The sequence below is a fragment of the Danio rerio genome, chromosome 11, assembly GCF_049306965.1.
Source record: "Danio rerio strain Tuebingen ecotype United States chromosome 11, GRCz12tu, whole genome shotgun sequence".
Lineage (NCBI taxonomy): Eukaryota > Metazoa > Chordata > Actinopteri > Cypriniformes > Danionidae > Danio > Danio rerio.
This window is the reverse complement of record NC_133186.1, coordinates 17386720-17406620: the sequence shown is the minus strand read 5'-3', so window position 1 is coordinate 17406620 and position 19901 is coordinate 17386720. Positions and strand designations below refer to the sequence as shown.

General features: G+C 35.3%; 1 protein-coding gene across 3 annotated transcripts in view; it reads left to right on the top strand.

The window, feature by feature from the left end:
• The first annotated feature begins 12403 nt into the window (after positions 1 to 12403).
• Positions 12404 to 19901, top strand: part of rpn2 (ribophorin II) — a 111436-nt gene continuing 103938 nt past the window's right edge. For 2 of the 3 annotated variants that reach the window (XR_012386713.1, XM_073915541.1), the window contains exon 1: positions 12408 to 12451. Coding sequence is in view for 2 of the 3 variants with exons in the window: in XM_073915541.1 (XP_073771642.1) it covers positions 12439 to 12451 (13 nt within the window). In the remaining variant the exon portion in view is untranslated. 3 annotated transcript variants of the gene reach the window in all.

Genomic DNA, 19901 nt, shown 5'->3' with positions numbered 1-19901 from the left:
AATCCTGTAAAACAAACCTGTACTCCTCAAGAATTTTAGCAGATAATCATATACCTTAGTTTCTTTCTGAGCATTTTTAAAAATGTTAGTGATTGTAATGTCAGTCATGTCCAAATCTCTTAGTTTTATTTTAAACTGGTCCCTCTCTCTTTTATATTTTGTGCACTTGATTAATACATGTTCTATGGTTTCGATCTGTCCACAATGTCTGCAGCATTCTGTTTCCCTTTTCCCTATGTTAAATAGTGAACTGTTTAAATTGGAATGACCTATACGAAGTCTGGATATGACTGTGTCTTCCTTCCTGTTCCCATATACTTTCCTTTCTTTTCCCACTTTATTTTGTATATTATACAGATGTCTTCCTTTTGATTCTGAATCCCAGTCCTCTTGCCAAAGATTATTTACTGATTTATTTATAAAATGTTTTATTTCTGTTTTAGATAGCGGGATCTCAATATCCACCTCATCTTTCCCCAATGCTGTTTTTGCCATCTTATCTACTATTTCATTTCCTTCTACTCCTACATGAGCAGGGATCCATAAAAATTTTTACTGTTACTCCTATTTGGTTTATTTTATTTATGTTTTGAAATATTTCATTTAGTAGATCCTGTCGTGTTTCTGAGGTCCCCATATTCAAACAATGTAGTGCTGAGTATGAATCAGAGCACACCACTACTCTTAATGGCTGATTTTGTTCCACCCACTGTATTGTGGCGTGCTGCTGCAGTTTGATTCGGATCTTTAGAGGCTTCTTGATTCACAACTTGTTTGAATCAGCGAATCAGTAGGCGCGAACCTGAAGTAGTGATGGGACGTTGAGCGCCGAGGCTTCGGAGCATGTATCAAAAAAACAGGCTCGTTTGACCTGGCCAAAATCTGCGCAGAATCGATCACCGGTGATCACCGCAAGATGCATGCCGGTTAGTAATGTGTCCGCCTTGCCTTCGCCTCGCTCTGATGTCACGCTGACGAGCGCCAAAAAACTCTCGCGATCGCGAGGCGGGTACCTCGGATAGAGAAGTCGGCCGCAGTTGCTCTCAAAAGACTGCGCTACCAAAAGCATGATGGGAAACGACTGGCTGACGACACAGCTGAATGCTGATTGGATGAGACTGACACATTACACTTTATTATCTTGTTTTACTAAGGTTTATACCTGGATTTGTTGAATACCTTTTTTGTATTTTCGTTGATAATTAAAGAAAGTCATAAAGAGCGTTACATATGGTTATTAATTTAGATTTACACGCAAACAAAAACAAAACACATCTTTGTAAAACATAACGTGACCGTAATATAACTAAATGTTACTTATAAATCATTAGGATGTGTGTGTGCTGTATTTTATTTCTCTCTCAGTTTTAAGTCCTGTTTGTTGTCATTTTCACTTTTTGTATGTTTGTGTGAATTTTGTATTGTAATTTTTATGCAGCGTTATTCAATGAAAGTCAATCCAATATATACATATATTCAGACATACAAAGGTAATCAGACTGTTTTGTCATTATGCCTCATCTTTGTGTGGTTTCATATGAGAAGTGAAAAGGGTGTAGTAAACAAGACACACACACACACACACACACATGTATATGTATGTGAAGTCAAAAGTCATGTTTAATAGACCAAGAATATTTTCACAGTTTTTCCTACAGTCTAATAGTTTTTATTCTGGAGAAAGTCTTGGGCTGTTTATTTTAGTCTGGCTGGATTAATATCAGTTTATATAGACCTAATAAGCTTGTCAATATAATTAACCCCCTAAGACTTTATTTGTCAAACAAACATTTGTCATGACCCGTCACTCAAAAGCATCTATGGCTACTTCATTTATAATGTAGCCAAATTAGGTTTCTTGAAAGCTTTCTTGCTGTATAAGCTGTTTATTTTGTTATTCTTTTAACGTTTGTTGAATATACAGAATTATATTTTAAATACACCCTTTTAGTTAATGAGCTGTTCATCTGTAATTCTGAACCATTTTTTTGTAAAAACAGTGATATTTCTATTGCATCCACTCCCATATTAAAAATACTATAGTAATGTATACTGTAGTGCTTTTGAACCATGTTATAAAATAGCCTATTTAAATTGTATAGTTGCTCTGGTATCACAACAACTATAAACATAACCCAATACTGAAAAAAACATATTTAAAATGCAATAATATTTACTATAAATCACCATAGTATTTTTTCATGAGGTCATTCGTCTGCGATAAAAAACGCGAACGAGATCTCCGCCACTGGTGTCGTTTCCAGGTGCCTAAACAGCGAGATTCGGCGGTGTCCGACTTCTGATGTAATTTTTGAGCCCTCCTCTTACTGCGCATTTTGGCCCCAACGGCCTTCCATATCGGAGCGCTGTCGCGGTACTTTGATGCCACATGTGACAGTCACGTGGCGTCGGCGCAGCATCAATCCGGACAAGATTTCTAACCAGCATGCACCGCTTTAAGACAGATTTCGATCGATTTGATTCACACCTACTGATTCAACTCTCCGTCCTCCATTCCCAGAATTTTCTGTTCACGGCAGTACAAGGACGGCAGCGCGAGGTAAATAAAACAAGTAGTTTTATGACGTTATGTACATAGAAGTGTTTGTTTAGGTTTTTGTTTCTATCTGATGTTTGTACCTATTTTTAACATTTACACCCTTTTCACAATACTGTTATGACACGTTTAATGATCATCAGCATCTAAAATCCTTGAGTTTTTATATAATTTTTTTTTATAAAATAACATTTGTTTGTATTTACATATGTATTATATAATGTGATTACATGTGCGAGGTGTTTCAAACAGTGTCTATGGACATGAGTAAATTAGATGTTATTCTCTCTTCTTGCTGGCGTTATCAGTTTCACAATATTTTTTTTCCTTTTTCTAATTGTCGAGACAACACCGTCATAAAGTTTTCATTTTATTTGAGCAAAGAAGATTGTAAAAAAATGTGTTGTACTTTCCCATTCACTGCACTGAAATGTAAAAAGGGTCCATAACATTACATCAACCATATTTTGTTATCTTTCACTTTATTTAGGACTAATGATGGGTTAAGACATGTACTTAATCAAAAACTAACCTTAGGGGTAGTTCACCCAAACGTTACATTTACTTACCATTTAATGAGTAACACAGAATTTAAATATGTACACTGAAATCAAATAATCTTTACTTCAAAGTCTATACTGCCTGCACATATATTTAAGCCTTTTCCCCTCTGCACTTTAATTATTATCACTATAAATGATCACAATCTCCCATATGATCTGATGATAGTATTTTTGTTTGATAGTAATGTATAGTGTCTGTATGGTATTTGTAAATGTTTAGAGTGTGAAATTGTTGGACAACCACCACACACACATTAAACAGCAAAATAAACATGTCTATAGCTTACTAAAAGCCTTTATGTCTGTTTATATATTTTATATAAATGCAGAGCAGCAAGACCCATGGGATTTCATCAGCCACTCACCATCAGAGTCCTCAGTGGAAGCTGAGAAGAGCAGAAGAGGAAGCCAAGCAAGAGATGCCAGAAAAAAGGGGGAAGGAAATAATGTGTTATTTTGCTGTTTGAGTATAGGCAGGCGCAGTAGGTAGCACAATCGCCTCACAGCAAGAAGGTCACTGGTTCGAGCCTCGGTTGGGTCAGTTGGCATTACTGTGTGGAGTTTGCATGTTCTCCCCATGTTAGCGTGGGTTTCCTCCGGGTGCTCCCACAAGTCCAAAAATATGTGGTGACATTGGGTAAGCTAAAATTGTCCGTATGTGTGTGAATGAGTGTGTATGGATGTTTCCCAGTGATGGGTTGCAGCTGGGTGGCAACACAGTGGCACAGTAGGTAGTGCTGTTTCCTCACATCAAGAAGGTTGCTGGTTCGAGCCTCGGCTGGGTCAATTGGCGTTTCTGCGTGGAGTTCTCCCTGCGTTCGCGTAGGTTTCCTCCGGGTGCTCCGGTTTCCCTCACAGTCCAAAGAAATGCCGTACAGGTGAATTGGGTAGACTAAATTGTCCCTAGTGTATGCGTGTGAATGGGTGTGTATGGATGTTTCCCAGAGATGGGTTGCAGCTGGAAGGGCATCCACTGCGTAAAACATATGCTGGATAAGTTGGTGGTTCATTCCACTGTGGCGACCCCAGATTAACAAAAGGACAAAGCCGAAGAGAAAATGAATGAGTATAGGCAATGATAGACAAGACAATGTTTGATTAAGATGAAGTGTTTAAAATGCTTATTTATTAAAATAAAGGTTACAAAGTAAGGAAGAAATATATTGTGTGTTTGTATATTTATTTTACTGCCTTCAAGATTTTACATTGTAAACTAAAGGGAACAAGGGGGGAACAAATGTTGTATTTACCCTTTAACTACAGGGAACAAGGGAAGAACAATGCTTCACTTTAATTTGCAACCCTCAAATGTGGTATTTATCCTGTAAGTACAGGGAACAAGGGGGTAACAATGGAGGAACAATGCTTCATTTTAATTTACAACCCTCAAATGTGGTATTTACCCTGTAAGTACAGGGAACAAGGGGGTAACAATGGAGGAACAATGCTTCACTTTAATTTACAACCCTTAAATGTGGTATACCCTGTAAGTACAGGGAACAAGGGGGTAACAATGGAGGAACAATGCTTCACTTTAATTTACAACCCTCAAATGTGGTATTTACCCTGTAAGTACAGGGAACAAGGAGGGAACAAATACTGTATTTACCCTTTAACTACAGGGAACAAAGAGGGAAGAAGCTGAACTTTAACACACTAGTGTATACTTGAACACTAAGAACAGAGTAAACTACAGCAGCAGTTTTTATTGATTAAAGACCAAATTACTAAATTTTTCTATAAAGCATCAGCTATACATTTACTGAAATGCAACAGTTAACCCCCCTGTGCAACAGCAGTAAAGATGCGAGGCTGTTTTAATCTGCATTGAACCCCGACAGTAGGCCGATGTCATGCAAAGTTGTTTGTTGATAGTGAGTTATGGAGACATTGATGGCTTTGGTGAGATCGACGAGTAAACATAAGTAGTGTATGGAAATATATTTTATATTGAATTGCAGATTTAAAATACATACAGTATACAGTAAGGGTTCATAATTTCACAGGTTGTAAACCTTTTATTCATTAAACATCCCATATAAAACCCAAGCACTGAATAAGAGTACTAATGTACTCATGCAGGTGCATGTACAGTACATTTGCAGATAGCAATAGGTTGTCACCATCCTTGCATAATTCTTTATATGTATACAATACTTGAAGAAAAGTACATCTTAAACGTAATATACTTCTTTACGTGATGAATATCTTATTGTTACTCCCCTATTACGCAAACATTATGGTTTGTTCTTTTGCAATTTAAAGAAAAGTACACCGTTATTTCACTGTACTTGCGCGGTACTTTTCATGCTGAATATCTGCACTGTTAACCCTTACTGTAGATTATGCAGTAAATAACTGTAAAATAGCCAGTGTTTAGCTGTAATGAAAAGAAACAGTATTTTACTGTAAAAGGAGCAGGATTTGTATGAAATTCTGTAGTGCAAAGAATAAATTACAGTAATTTACTCTATGTACCATTACAGATATTTACTGTGATAATAAATGGTAAATTACTGTTCAACCATTACTGCCCCATCTACTCTGATGCTTTATGTTGCTATTTTATATTTATTTTATCTCTGTGTTTTCTTTGGTTCCTTTTATGTTTTTAACATTGAGTATCAGGAGTCAACCAATGCCACAGAGCTTATTAAAAGGTAAGTGTAAGATATGGACGAAATGCATTTAAAGGCAAAAATATTCACACAGAGCAAAGAAATTGTCACAATAATTTTTATAACTTTGTTTACTTTTTCTATAATTAATCTAATTTAATTGCCTAGTTTGACCTATAGTTAAGATTTTAAATCGCACTTTCAACTGAATATTAGTATTTTGCTAAATAACTAGTAAAAATGTGTTATTTAAAAAATATATATATCTTAAACAACACGCATATACATTTTTGCAGAGACTCAGTGAATTTGCCTGTAAAACTGGCAAGTAAAAGTGCCATTAACAGTATAAAGGCTTTCCTAAATAAATGTATAAATCATGATATTTGTTGTGTTTTTTATTATTACTACAGATTTGGAACAACATGAGAATTAGATTATTTATTTATTTATTTTTTCTATGGATGAAGTTTATATTATAGTATATTTTTATTGTTTTTATTAAACAATATGTGCATAACTGTGATAAATGTAGGCAGTTGCTTTGAAAATATGCTATGTACCAGGGGTGTCAAACTCCTGGAAGGCCACAGCCTAGTAGAATTTAGTTCCAGCCCTGCTTCAACACACTACCTTTACATTTAGTTTGATCAGGTGTGTTTAATTAGAGCCAGGTGTTTGATTTGTTTACTGCTAAGTGTGCTCTATTCTCTGTCCATCAATTCAGATGTTGAGTCTGATATGTTTTAGGCTTTAAATAAGAATCTAAAATGAGTAAGTAAAATGTGTTAAAATGTTTTTGAGGATTTATAAAATAAGGCTGTGTTTTAAGTTATATTGTTGTTATCTTGAACTGTGTACTTGAAAGCTACATTGTTAGCTAGTTAGCCTCTCCTCATATAACTTCTTACATTACTTTTGTTTAAGTATATGTATTTATTGGATATTGCATACTGCCATAATGTACAGATGCTAACAGTTGTATGTATCTTTCTGGCAACTAAGCCAAAATTAAATTCCATCATCTCAGTAAGGTAACATATGCATATCATCACAGGGAATCACAAAAACATGATACACATAGCCATCCACACACAAAAGCTCCACTGTCAGGTCCCAGGTTGTGAGTTTGTTGCTAAGTATTTTTCAGAGCTGTGTTTTCATCTATGAATTTATATTTGAAACAATAAAAAAGTTTGTTGTCATGAGATAATTATAACAATAAAAGATTGGATCCTTTGGTTTTTCGGTGTTGCCAACTTTATTTTTGTTTTCTATAATTATTTTAACCTTTTTTTTTTTTTTTTTTTTTTGCATGGTCAGCATTGAGGAGAGAGTAACACATTTCACTGCAGCACTTTGTGTGTGTGTGTTTATTGGATATGTGATTGTGATAAATGTTAGCAGTTGCTTTAAAAGTATGCTATATATCAGGGGTGCTTAATCCTGTTCCTGGAGATCTACCTTCCTGCAGATTTCAGTTGCTATCCATATCAAACACACCTAAACCAATGAATTAGGACCTGAACACCACGTGATAATTACAGGCAGGTGTGTTTGATATGGGTAGCAACTGAAATCTGCGGGAACGTAGATCTCCAGGAACAGGATTAAGCACCCCTGCTATATACCATGGGGTCAAACTCCAAGTTACTGGAGAACTGCAGGGCAGCAGAGTTTAGTTCCCACCCTGCTTCAACATTACCTGTAGATTTCTAACGAGCCTTAATTAGTTTTATCAGGTGTGTTTAATTAGAGTTACAGCTTAAAGTCCCGGTCACACTGAACTTTTCTCCCTATAGACTTCCATTCATATGCATGTGAATGCTGCAGACCTGAAATGCATGCGACAAATTTTACAGTTTGCAGCATTGGAAAGTTCAAGTTTGGAGAACTCTGAACTGCGAAATCACATCATGTGATTGCTTGAGACAAATCAAAGATCAAACCATGACCTCTCTAAACAAAAATTATGGCCCAGTTGCTTGCTTTTTCAATCTCTAAATATTTTGTTTAATCCCACTCCTTTTCGCAGAGCCATGTGACAGAATTTTGCATGCTTAAACGTTAATTTGACTGCAGCCTTGCTGTGCAGACCTGTGGCTCTCAGTAATATGTAAGATGATATTTATGTCTGCTGATTTCTTAATTTTGTTATACATTTTCTGTTTTATATTTGTTTGCTGCCAAAACAATAAAATAAATTTGTCAGAATTTACAACTTAATTAATTTAAAGAATTAATAACAGGTAAGAATACTAATAAATTTTAGTAACACCTTGACATACTATTGTGTATGCAGTATAATGCTGTGAGTTGTAACACTACAGTACAGTTATTAACTGTACACAGTTTCCAGTTAGTTACCACTACTGCTCTATTACAGTAATTAACTGGCAACACTGTTGCCAGCTACTCACTGCAATGGTACGGTTACAGTAAACAACTGGCAACACTGTTGCCAGCCACTCACTGTAATGGTTCAGTTTCAGTAATTAACTGGCAACACTGTTGCCAGTTACTTACTGTAACCAAACTTTTACAGTGAGTAGCTGGCAACAGTGTTGCCAGTGTTCTACTGTAAAAAAGCCTGGTAAGGTCTAACAGTGTGGTTGTTATCCCCTTATTACCCAAGCATTACAGTTTGTTCCCTTATACCTACGTAAACGTTATTTATACTTACACTATACGTACAGAAAAGTACATCGTTATCTTACTGTACTTACGCGATAATTTTCGTGATGAACATCTGGTTGTTACCCCCTTTTTACCCAAGCATTACGGTTTGTTCCCTTATACCTACACATACGTTCATTATACTTACACAGTACGTACAGAAAAGTACACTGTAATTTCACTGTACTTACGCGGTACGTTGTGGGTTGTAAAAGAAAGCGTTACCCAAAAAACACACCCCTGCTCATATTCAGGGCTTTAAGCAAAATGTTGTGTCTGCACACAGTCACTTCCAACCCCTCCTCATCCAATTTACCACTAGACTTACTTGAAGTCTCTCTGGCAGCAGCCCAAGTGGATTTTCCACATGTGCCTTTTCCTTTTACCTGTATTAAAGAAAACATATCAATAGTATTAAGTGAAATATTTATATTTGTTAAATAACCAATTTAATCATAAAATTATAGAAGCATACTGAGCTGGTATTTTGTTGAATGAAATTGACAAAATTGGTCACATTCTCATCCTTGGCAATAAAAACTCCATTGAAAAAAGGCTGTTCTTCGACTCTATTAATAACATGAAAAAATGTATACGGTCAGCATAAACTAATATGCATAATCCATTTGCATTTATTACTGTGAGTAGTATGCTCTTACTCTCTGGCTTTGTTAAACCGATACAGTTTGCGGTTTCCTCTGCAGACACCGCAACAGCATTTGGGATACATGTGTAACAGGTATGAAAATTATAATTCGCTTCAAGTATAGAATTACACAAAATATGTATTTTATCTAATGTGTTAAGTGTACCTGAGGTGTTTGTTAGTGTATCTTTTCCTTTAAATTTCTAAGGGAGCTCACGCTGTTTAATTTCTTGTTTTGCACCCGCCTCTTCCCTTTCTACACTGACTACGCATGGGAGAGGTATGTTTTGTCACTTTGTTAATATTGTTTGGAGTTTTGTTCTATCTCTCTCTCTCTCCATCTCACCCTTTCTGCACTGACTACGTATGGGAGAGAAAAGCTGTAAGGGCGAAGACACACCGTAAGAGCTGTGGTTTCTGTTTATTCTCAGTAAGGAGCCGTCACAACTGCAGATCTCCGACTGGTTATTCCTTCATAAAACTAAGAAAACACAACGCAGAACCGGTTACACATGCAGGACACGAGAAGTGATCAATTGCACTGAGCTTCTCTTTTTCATTGGGGGGTGGGGGTTGGGGGGGGAGACAATGGAGCTAAAGAGCTGTTTTTTTTTCTTAACATTTAAAGCATTATTTAAAGCATTTTTACCCGTCCAAAGTTCTGTGACGTTTGCTCTAACATCTTTATAAATGCTTGTCGTGATAGGCCTGGTGCAGCAACTTTAAACAGCTCAAAAGAAGTGAACAGGTCAACCTGATATATTGTTTGAAATGTTACAGAGCCTGGCCAGTAACCACTTCGGGTAAGGTCCAGCAGCCCAGGTGTCCATGATTTGTGGCATGTGTTGCAGCACCTCATAGGCAAAGAGAAGTCATAGCGACCTACAATCAAATCAAATAACATAGAAATTGCAGACACCAGTGTCTACTCTGTTTGCCATGAACCACGAAAATAAGTGCTTTTAAAAATTCATCGTCAAATTTGAGAAAACACATTAAAGAAAGACTCTATTTAATGTTATTTAATGTGAATTTAATACAGTTACCCATATGGCAAAAACCACTGCGACATGACATAACTATTTTAGCTTAATTTTTTTGGGCCAACGTGAATTAATCTATCACTGAAATTATACATTTTGCATCAGGTGCATTTAGCTGTGAGTTTGTGATGTATTTTTCATTGAATTTATATGTAGTATAATTTGAAAAATAACACTGATCCTCTTTGTTTAATTTTAATGCAGAGAAGACATCATAACTGAAAAACTACTCAAAGTAAAGTATTGCCCCCCCTCTGAGACTGAGAGGTGAATCACGTGAAAGATTTTTTTAACGTTTTACTTTAAAAAAAAATTGTTTTTTTTAATTGTTTGTCTTTTTTGAACATTTGAGTTTGACTAAGACTTTTTTTTTCTTTTCTATTTTGTTCTACCGTATAGAAACATTGAGGTGTTTAATTTAATTTCTATATTATTAGGAAATAAAATCTTTCTTGGTGTTCTTTGAGCCTACATTCAGAATGAGTAAAATACTCAAGTTCTTTTTAAAATCGGATACTTTAATACTTTTACTCAAGTCTTATTGGAATAGGTGACTTGTAACTTGTAATGGAGTAATTTTTACAGTAAGGTATCTGTACTTTTACTCAAGTATGGTTTTCAGGTACTTTTTACACCTCTGGTCGTTAGGCAACAACTAAATCCGCTGGGCATTTTGCGAGAGTGTTGCTGTTGATATTAATATAACTTTATTTTCAGGCTCATTGTTCACATTAACACACTCATAACAACATGACTTGGAATAACAAATACTAAGATTCTTCTTGCGTTTTATCTTACAGTTTTATACTGATTGATATGAGCATATTAATACAGCTCAAACGAGATTGTTGTGAATTTGACTCAAATTATATAATAAATGCTGGTTTAATGTGTTAATTTTTGTCATACAATATATTTCCATGCATACATCCACTTTAAAAAGTTGTTTTATCAAAAATTTGTGGGTTTATCAAGTTTTATGATGATTGATCAGTATATTCTAAAAGCAGTGCAAATTAGATTATTGTAAATTTGACTGAATAGTAAACTTTAAGAATTATTTTTAATGTGTTAATATGACATTTTTTTTCTATCAGATAATATCTTTTCTATTATCCACTGTAAAAAAATGATTACATTATTATTATATTTTATAAGGGATTATTTTTTGTCTCATGATGATTGATGGGTAATGATAAATAGCACTGCAAATTCATTTGACTTGTAAATTTGACTCAATAATAAGTATATATTTTTAAAAAATCAGTTTTGTGTTAATGTGACATGTTTCTGTTCAATATTCACATGTTCTATGCATACTGCCACTATAAATAAAATATATTTTTTGAAGGATTTGACACGTGGCCCTGCACTTGGTATGCAAAACTTGATGTGGCCCTCAGGTCTAAAAGTTTGCCCACCACTGATCTATCCTATGCTACATTCCCGTATCTCTAAGGAAGTTTAAAATAGCCTTGCTAATTTCCCAATTTTTTTCCAACTGCCCCAATAATCTTTTCAAGCTTCATTCTTGTTCTAATTTATACATTCTTTCCGTCAATATTTTCCTTTCTGTTTTATATTTATTACATTTCATAAGGAAATGCTCTACATTTTCTGTTTATATTACAATCATCACATTTATCTGATAGACTTTTCCCCATTAAAGCAAGAGTGGGTTTTAAACACCAGTATCTGTCATAATCTTAGTCTAGGTATTATCACTTCTTCCCCTCTGCATTTGCCTTTGCAAATCAGCATTGTCTTACCTTTCATGTCTAGCCAGTCTGTCACTGCAGCGCAAGCAACTTTCGAACACGCCACGTGATTTGGGACTTCGTGTATCTCATTGGCTAGAAAGAGAAATACTGGAAACGGCCAATTACAAACAGACACAAAGCACACCACCAACATTCCGTCTTTTTCTACTCAAGCCTGTTTATACGATCACACAACCGTTTATATCATTACAAACCAACATCGTAGCTTTAAAAAAGGTTTCAACTTTAACGTTTATTATAAAGACGTTTAGATGTTTATGAAGGTTTCTTTAATTTTTCATTCATTTTAGCCTGTTTTGGCTCACACCATGTTAGGGTTTTTTTTGCCTTCTTTTAATGCTCAGTTCGTGATTTTGACACACTTGCGAAGTTTGTATTTATAAAATATATGTTTACACATTAAGTAGATTGTATATCTATTGTTGTTCGTTTGTAATGCCTGGTTATGTTTGTCATTAAATCAAATAACCACATATTTCACCCCCAGCAGTGAAATAGGTTTCATCCGCGTGACCCGGAAGTTCTCTCAGCTGGGTGACGCTGCATTAGGCGACATGGCTAATCTCTGTGAGTACAATTTATGCTTGTTTTAACGCTATTTGTTATCAGATTAGTGTACATCAAATCACTTTAAGAGCAAACAGTTATTGGTTGATGACATGTTTAGTTGCTTTACTGAATGTAACGTTAGTTTCATAGATTTCGTCTTAATCAGTTCTTGCAGCCAGCTCTCAACAGCCCGTCTGTAACTGTTACTTTAATTCATTACGCATGATTGTTATTTTATTTTTTTAAGTTTACGTATGTGCGTTATATTTATCCAAACTGGTCCGTGTACGGTCCGTGTATCATCCGTTCATTTGATTATTCCTTTTTTTACGGAAAACGAAACATCAGAAAAACGATACATATTTCGTTTTTCTGTTTATTCTGTAGGCAGAAAAAACGGAAACTCATCTGTTATTCTGCTAATTAACTTAAAACGAAATATTAAAACAAACACAAAACCAAAACGAAATAATGAGTCAAAAAATGGTCCGTGTACGGTCCGTGTACGTTTTGTTCATTTGTTTTCCATTTTCAAACGGGATAAAGGAAATGGAGAAAACGGCCGTTTTTCCGTTTTTCTTTTGCTCACGAGAAAACGGAAAAATGAGATTTTGGCTGGATTTTCGTTTTTTGGTTTAGGGTAGGAAAACGGATAAACGACTTTAAAATTCATCTTACACATGTAGGCGGTGCTGAAACGCCCACTTTCCTCTAATTGGTCAACCAAATCTGCGCTCGTGACGTCACCCACACTGGACCATGCATGGGGCTATAATAAATGGTACCATTTGTTTCTATTGGATTTTTTCCTATTTTAATTTAATATATGCCTTTAGCCTATTGTAAATATTTATTTGATAATTAATACTTTTTTATTGCAACGTCAAAGTAGGCCTGTCTTATTATTATTATTTTTTGGTTGTATTTTGTTGTTGTTATTGTTGTTGTTGTTGTTATTGTAGCAGGGACGTAGCCACAGGTGTGGCAGAGTGTGCTGGTGCCACCCAAAGTGGCATCTTGCACCTGAAAATAGATGCCTTCGCACTAAGCGCTCGCAAAAAACTTGCACAGGCAAAAGTAATGATGAATGTGTTGGAAGAAAAAAAACATTCTAATAATTTGTTAATAAAATAGTGCAACATTATTCTCAGTCAGTGTAGGATGAAAAAAAAATAAGAGATCGCCAGCATTTCAAGGTTTTATTTTCAATTCATTGCTGTCACGCGCTATATTTCACGAAGGCTGTATAAGACTGAAAGCGCATCTTGCTTATTTTCTCTATTTTACAAAAGTGTTGTTTGTTAATATATTGTTGTTAATATATATATATATATATATATATATATATATATATATATATATATATATATATATATATATATATATATATATATATATGGTGTACATATATTTCCATACAGTCCAGGTGAAGGATGCAGAACACAGAAACTCGTTGAGAATGGAGATGCATGTTAGATGTTTTATATCCCTTTAGATATTGTAAATAAACAACAAGTTTTTATAGAGATTGTGTCATGTCTTTTCTTTGACGCACGTGCTGAACAGCCCAGAAAAGGCGCCTTTATTTAGCCTGTAGCCTAAATAATAGTTTAGATTTTATAACATATAATGTTCCATTACTTTAAATGTATAATGTTTTTTTAATATTTATGGATTATATAAAATATATAGTTTATATAAATGCGCTCTGATCATTCAAGGATCATAATGCGTTGCATATTCTTCTTATTCTTTATTAGGCTTGATCCGTAAATTGTGTATTTTATAAACTGATCGTTTATAAGGACTAAGCTATTAATAACTGTAATTCCTCGAATGGAATAGTCTTGATTAAAGAAAAAGAGAACTTAATTCGACATATGCATATAGTGCGCTTATTTCTGCGCGCATCGCGCGCTTTACTGAATTACCTTTTTTATTTTTTATGCACTATAAATGCATCTGGCAGCACCGAAAAGAGCAAATGCCAAGTTATTAGCGCAGCGCACATACAACTAGCTCGTCTGTTCTGAACCAGGGGTTTTCAAACTATTCATTGCACACCGATCCCATTGCATTTTATTTAGGATAAACCACTTATTTAAAATTAATTAAAAGGTGCGTACTCTCCAATACACCACTGAATTATAGTGTCATAATATTTAATAATTATAATTAAGATAGACACCTGACCTCCATTTAATAAACAATTTATTTGCCATTCTCTGTTAATTTGAAGTTTAAAGTTTAAATCATTTATGTTAAACTTAAATTATTTAAAAACTTAAAAAGACTTAAATTTAGTCATTTAAGACATTTTAGGTCATAAGTTTATATACATTGACCGTTGCATTTAGTAGGCCTATTCTGGTCTAAATAAGCTTTTTGCATCTTAGGTGTTTACACACACAAATTAAGCAGTTTATACGTACATTTAATGTTACTTTGAAATTACTTTTGATGCAATAAATAATCCTAAATAGTTGAAAGTGTTAACATATTCTTGAAATGTAGTTATTTTATAACTATGAAATTTATTACTAAACAAAGTGAATCATTATGAATTTGCCAAGAAATAATCTACTTTAACACTGTAAAGCAATGCCCCACACTCACTAGAACGGTAGAACCTGGACTGTATGATATGTTCTGTATGTAAAATAGAGAAAATAAGCAAGAGGCGCAGTCTCATGCAGCCTTAGTGAAATATAGCGCGTCACAGCAATGAACTAAAAATAAAACCACCCTTGAAATGCTGGCGATCTTAATTTTTTCAGCTTACACTGACTGAGAATAATGTTGCTCTATTTTATTAACAAATAATTAGAATGTTTTTTTTTTCCCTTCAACACATTCATCATTACTTTTGCCTGTGCAATTTTTTTGCGCGCGCTTGAGCGCTAAGGCATCTATTTTCAGGTGCAAGATGCCACTTTGGGTCGCACCAGCACACTCTGCCACACCTGTGGCTATGTCCCTGCTACAATAATAATAACAACAACAACGACAAAATAATAACAAAAAATAATAATAATAAGACAGGCCTAATTTGACGTTGCAATAAAAAAGTATTAATTATCAAATAAATATTTACAATAGGCTAAAGGCATATATTAAATTAAAATAGGAGAAAATCCAATAGAAACAAATGGTACCATTTATTATAGCCCCATGCAGGGTCCAATGTGTTCTTACAACCATTGAATAACTAAGTAAATAATAATAATAACAATACTAATAATAATAGGCCTAATAATAATAATAATAATAATAATAATAATAATAATAATAATAAATTATTATTTTATACAGAGTAGGCTATTATTTAGGCCTACAATAGCTCTGAAACAATCATGTAAACCAGGTGCTGCTCGGAAATGGCTATCTTTGCTCTGCATCAGGTGCACAGCTGCAAGAAGCTTGTCAGTGAACTATGACCTTATTTTAATGACAAATGTCTAAGAATACTTCTGATTTATGTGTTTATTTAATTTATACATACGCAATGAATGTAAGCCTGCTAACTGTGTGTGGTTCAAATGATAGAATATGTAAACTTTGTTTATATATATATAATTAAATAATAATAATTAAAAGCCTGCGTGTAAGACTTTTATGTTGAGAACGACGAAATATCCAGCCAAAATCTCGTTTTTTCGTTTTCTCGTGAGCAAAAGAAAAACGGAAAAACGTCCGTTTTCTCCATTTCCTTTATTCCGTTTAAAAACGGAAAACAAATGAACAAAACGTACACGGACCTCTTACAACTTGTCTCTAACGTTACACTCGCACTGTGTAAAGTCACTGTCATTTCTATGGCCTGTTTTAATAAGGAGATTCAACCAACCCTGAGTTAAACATTGAGTTTACTTATGCCGAGTTCACACTGCACGGTTTTAGCCTTGAATTACACTTGACAGCTGGAATTAATTAAGATGCTGTGTTCAAACATAGTTCGCTATACATAACGTTACACGTTTTGTTTATCAGGATAATCTTCACAATATATTATATCTTTGACTTTTTGGTAATAAATACAAACGCAGTTTCTGAAGAGCAAACATTATGCTTTAAACAAACTACAATGACTTTAAGACGCTCACCTGCGACCACACCATCACAGTTGTAATATTTTTAAAACGCGTAACTTTTTTTGCTTTATAAATGGTTACCGATTATGATAATAAGCCATATTTGAACAAGTGTATCGCACGCGTGCCTATACCATCGCAACACCACACTTCTCTGAGGAGTGAATCCTAACTATGGTCAATTAAAAAAAAAAAAAAAAAACATATTTATATATATATGGAATGAGAAACAATCTTTAAGATACTTTATTGTCACAAAATGCAGTGAAAAGCAGTTCCCACAGTGCATTCATATAGTCCTATGAAAAAAAAAAACCTGACATGTCTAAATAAACAAACATTTTATCTGTCTAGTTTTCAATTAGGTCTGCTAAATGACGTCTTGGGGGCGGGTACTTTAATTTTCACTGCTAATGACCCCACCTTTGCTGGTGTTCAAACCAAAAGACCGGTGCGGTTTTTAGGGATGCACGATATATCGCCGCCTATATCGTTATCGGCCGATAAACGCTTTTTTTAAGATTATCGTTATCAATCCGATGTCATAATTAAGCCGATATATTTAAGCCGATAAATTAGGTAATTGAACAGACCTGCGTGCCGCACTCATGTTCAGACTTGTCCAGTGCACCATAATGGATCTCTCCTCACACTATTTATTCCTTCAAAGTCCGTCCTTTCTTCACGTGGCATTTCTGTGCGTTAATAACTCAGTAAGTAACCACGTTCCTTATCATTGTAGATATGCTTGATTGAGTGTCATTGTGTATTTTGCTTTAAATTACCTCAGGAAAAATATTACATGTGTAAACCTTTCCTGCTCCGTCTCTTTGTTGTGTTAGAGATATCAGGGGAGATTCACTTGTTACTCCAGGGCCGAATAATATTAGTTTCAGGGTGAACTCTTTTTGTTGCAGCTGGTAAATGAAAGAGGATTTATGTAACTTGGTCCAAAATATTTATTATTTTCCGTGTGGTACAACAAATAAGTCACCAAAGAGGCAACATTACAGAAAATGGTCTCATTGCGAAAAAAACACTCCTCTTTTCTCTCTCCCTCTGCTTCTCACAAACTGCAGCCCAGTCCCGTTGAAGGACCCGCACATTTTACAACATGTGTAAACAACGGTTGTTAGTAATCTGATTATTTGTTATTATCAACGCGTTGCTGGTCATGTGTTGTTGTAAGATTGTATTCAGTTTGATCGGAATATTCATATTGATTATAACGAGTTTGCGTGAGCGCTGTCACCGCCACACACACACACTGTAGCACGGGGGAGAGGTGAGATAAATCCAGTCATAGAGGCTCTCGACCAGCCGCTCATTCTGTCTTTATGTTCTGCTCTGTGTTTGTCATAAAGTCAGCTCAATGCTGGTTTTGTATCAAAATCTGACTCTGATGGCAACTCTGCCTCTACAGTTAAGTAAAACTCTCAGCAGTTTATCATAAACTTTTCATCAATCATTTTCCCGCGATTGGCGGCAAGAACGAGCGCAGAATTGTCTGATTGACAAGCAGCACCTACATGTGACATGTCAAAACGCCAAATAGGATGAATTTGTGCCGCATTTTCTTAACGTACTATCTGTATTTAGCTGTTCGGTGGCTCTTAAAGGTTCAGGACACACTGGAGAACTTTTTTTTTATATATTAACAGATTTGTGTGTGTTGAGCATCAGTTAAGACAATGTTAGCACCTGTCAGCTGTAATTGTGGGCAAAACTGGATAATTTTGAGCTTTTGTCAGCTAATTTCAGCTTCTGGGTTTAAAATGATTTTTGGGGCGGGATCAAAATCGGCGACGTAGCGCAGCACTGCAAGTGCAAGGATGACGCATCGGTTTTACATTATTATTCATAGCGGAGTTTTCTTATCCTATGAAAAGCTCCGGCTGCTTAATTTATTCATGAGACCTGCCAGACCTGCCAGAATCAAGCCCGAGCTCTGAGACACGCACCCAAGCACACAGTTTTTAGCCCTTCATGAAGGCTCATATGCGTTTGTTTCCATGATCCACGGGGTTTGTTGCATGTTTTCCCCCTCGATCTTGTCAGGGCCGATCATACAGCAAAGCTGTGTGTTTGCTGCTAGCATTTTTGTCGGGAGAGCAGCACGAGAATTAGAGAATGGCGGACGCTGTCTTTTATCAGGAGTTCACTCACATTCAGACACATCACTGTGCTGCTGTGTTCGCCTAAATCCTCCAGATTACCAGCAGGGCTACTGGTTAAAATAGACAGGTCAGGAGACCTGCTGCACTGAGTCTGCTGGATACGATTGAGGGAGAAGTCCTCATTTATAGGGTTTACATGAACACACTTATCTTTATAATGATATAAATTGTGGTTATGTGAATACGAATAACAAATGTAGCAGGGCACTAAATCACTGTTCGTTTCTTTGCATTTTAACTTTGTAAACTATAAACTCATGCGTCTCCTCACGGTTTGTCTCATTTTGTGAGCTAACTGACTACAACGATTGTTCGCTCCCCATCTCCCCTGCTGGCTACGCCCACTCCTGCCCCATACTCGCGGAGCTCCACGGCCATTAATCATGCATCTTTTGAAAAAATTCTGAAGTAGACTTTAACCGAAAGTGGGGGGTGTCATGGCCCTTTAACTGTCAAAACACCTCTGAAAAAGGCTTTTTTTGGACATGACATATTTGTACATGTGTACATCACTGTAATATGTTGTATTCATGACCATTTGAGCTGGTTTCAGTTCTTAGCGCTTTCATTTTCATCTTATTTAAATATATTTAACTTGCTTGTTAATTAAATACCATTTGTTATTTAAACTATTATTTTTATGCAATAATCAACTTGCATGTTAATTTGCTATGAAGAAAATGAAATAATATTTTGCAAGCTGATTTGTGAAATCGTGAATATAGGTCTATAATGACCTTGCAATTTTGAAGTTATAGCTTTTTTTGCTTTGAGTATAGACTATATAGTTCATAAGAGCAGTTCAATCTTTTATGAAGTTTGCTGTATAAAAATATAACAATTTAAAATATTTATAATTATCAGCCTATACATATCGGCAATCGGCCTCCAAGTCTGAAGAATTATCGGTTATCGGCCTAAAAAATCCATATCGGTGCATCCCTAGCGTTTTTTTACATGGCAGGCTTTTACGTCCTTTATACATGTTGAGATCTAGTTTATCGACTTGATGAGGCAATGTCTTGACAATCCACACAGACGTGACTCATACATGACTTTAATAGGCAGTCAAGCAGGTCGTACACCAGAAGCGCCGCGACACGTGACACATGACAGTTTAAACTATCACACACCAAACGCGCACATTCTTCGCATGATATTTAACATAGAACCAATCAGATGGCGCTGTGTGGTGCGGCT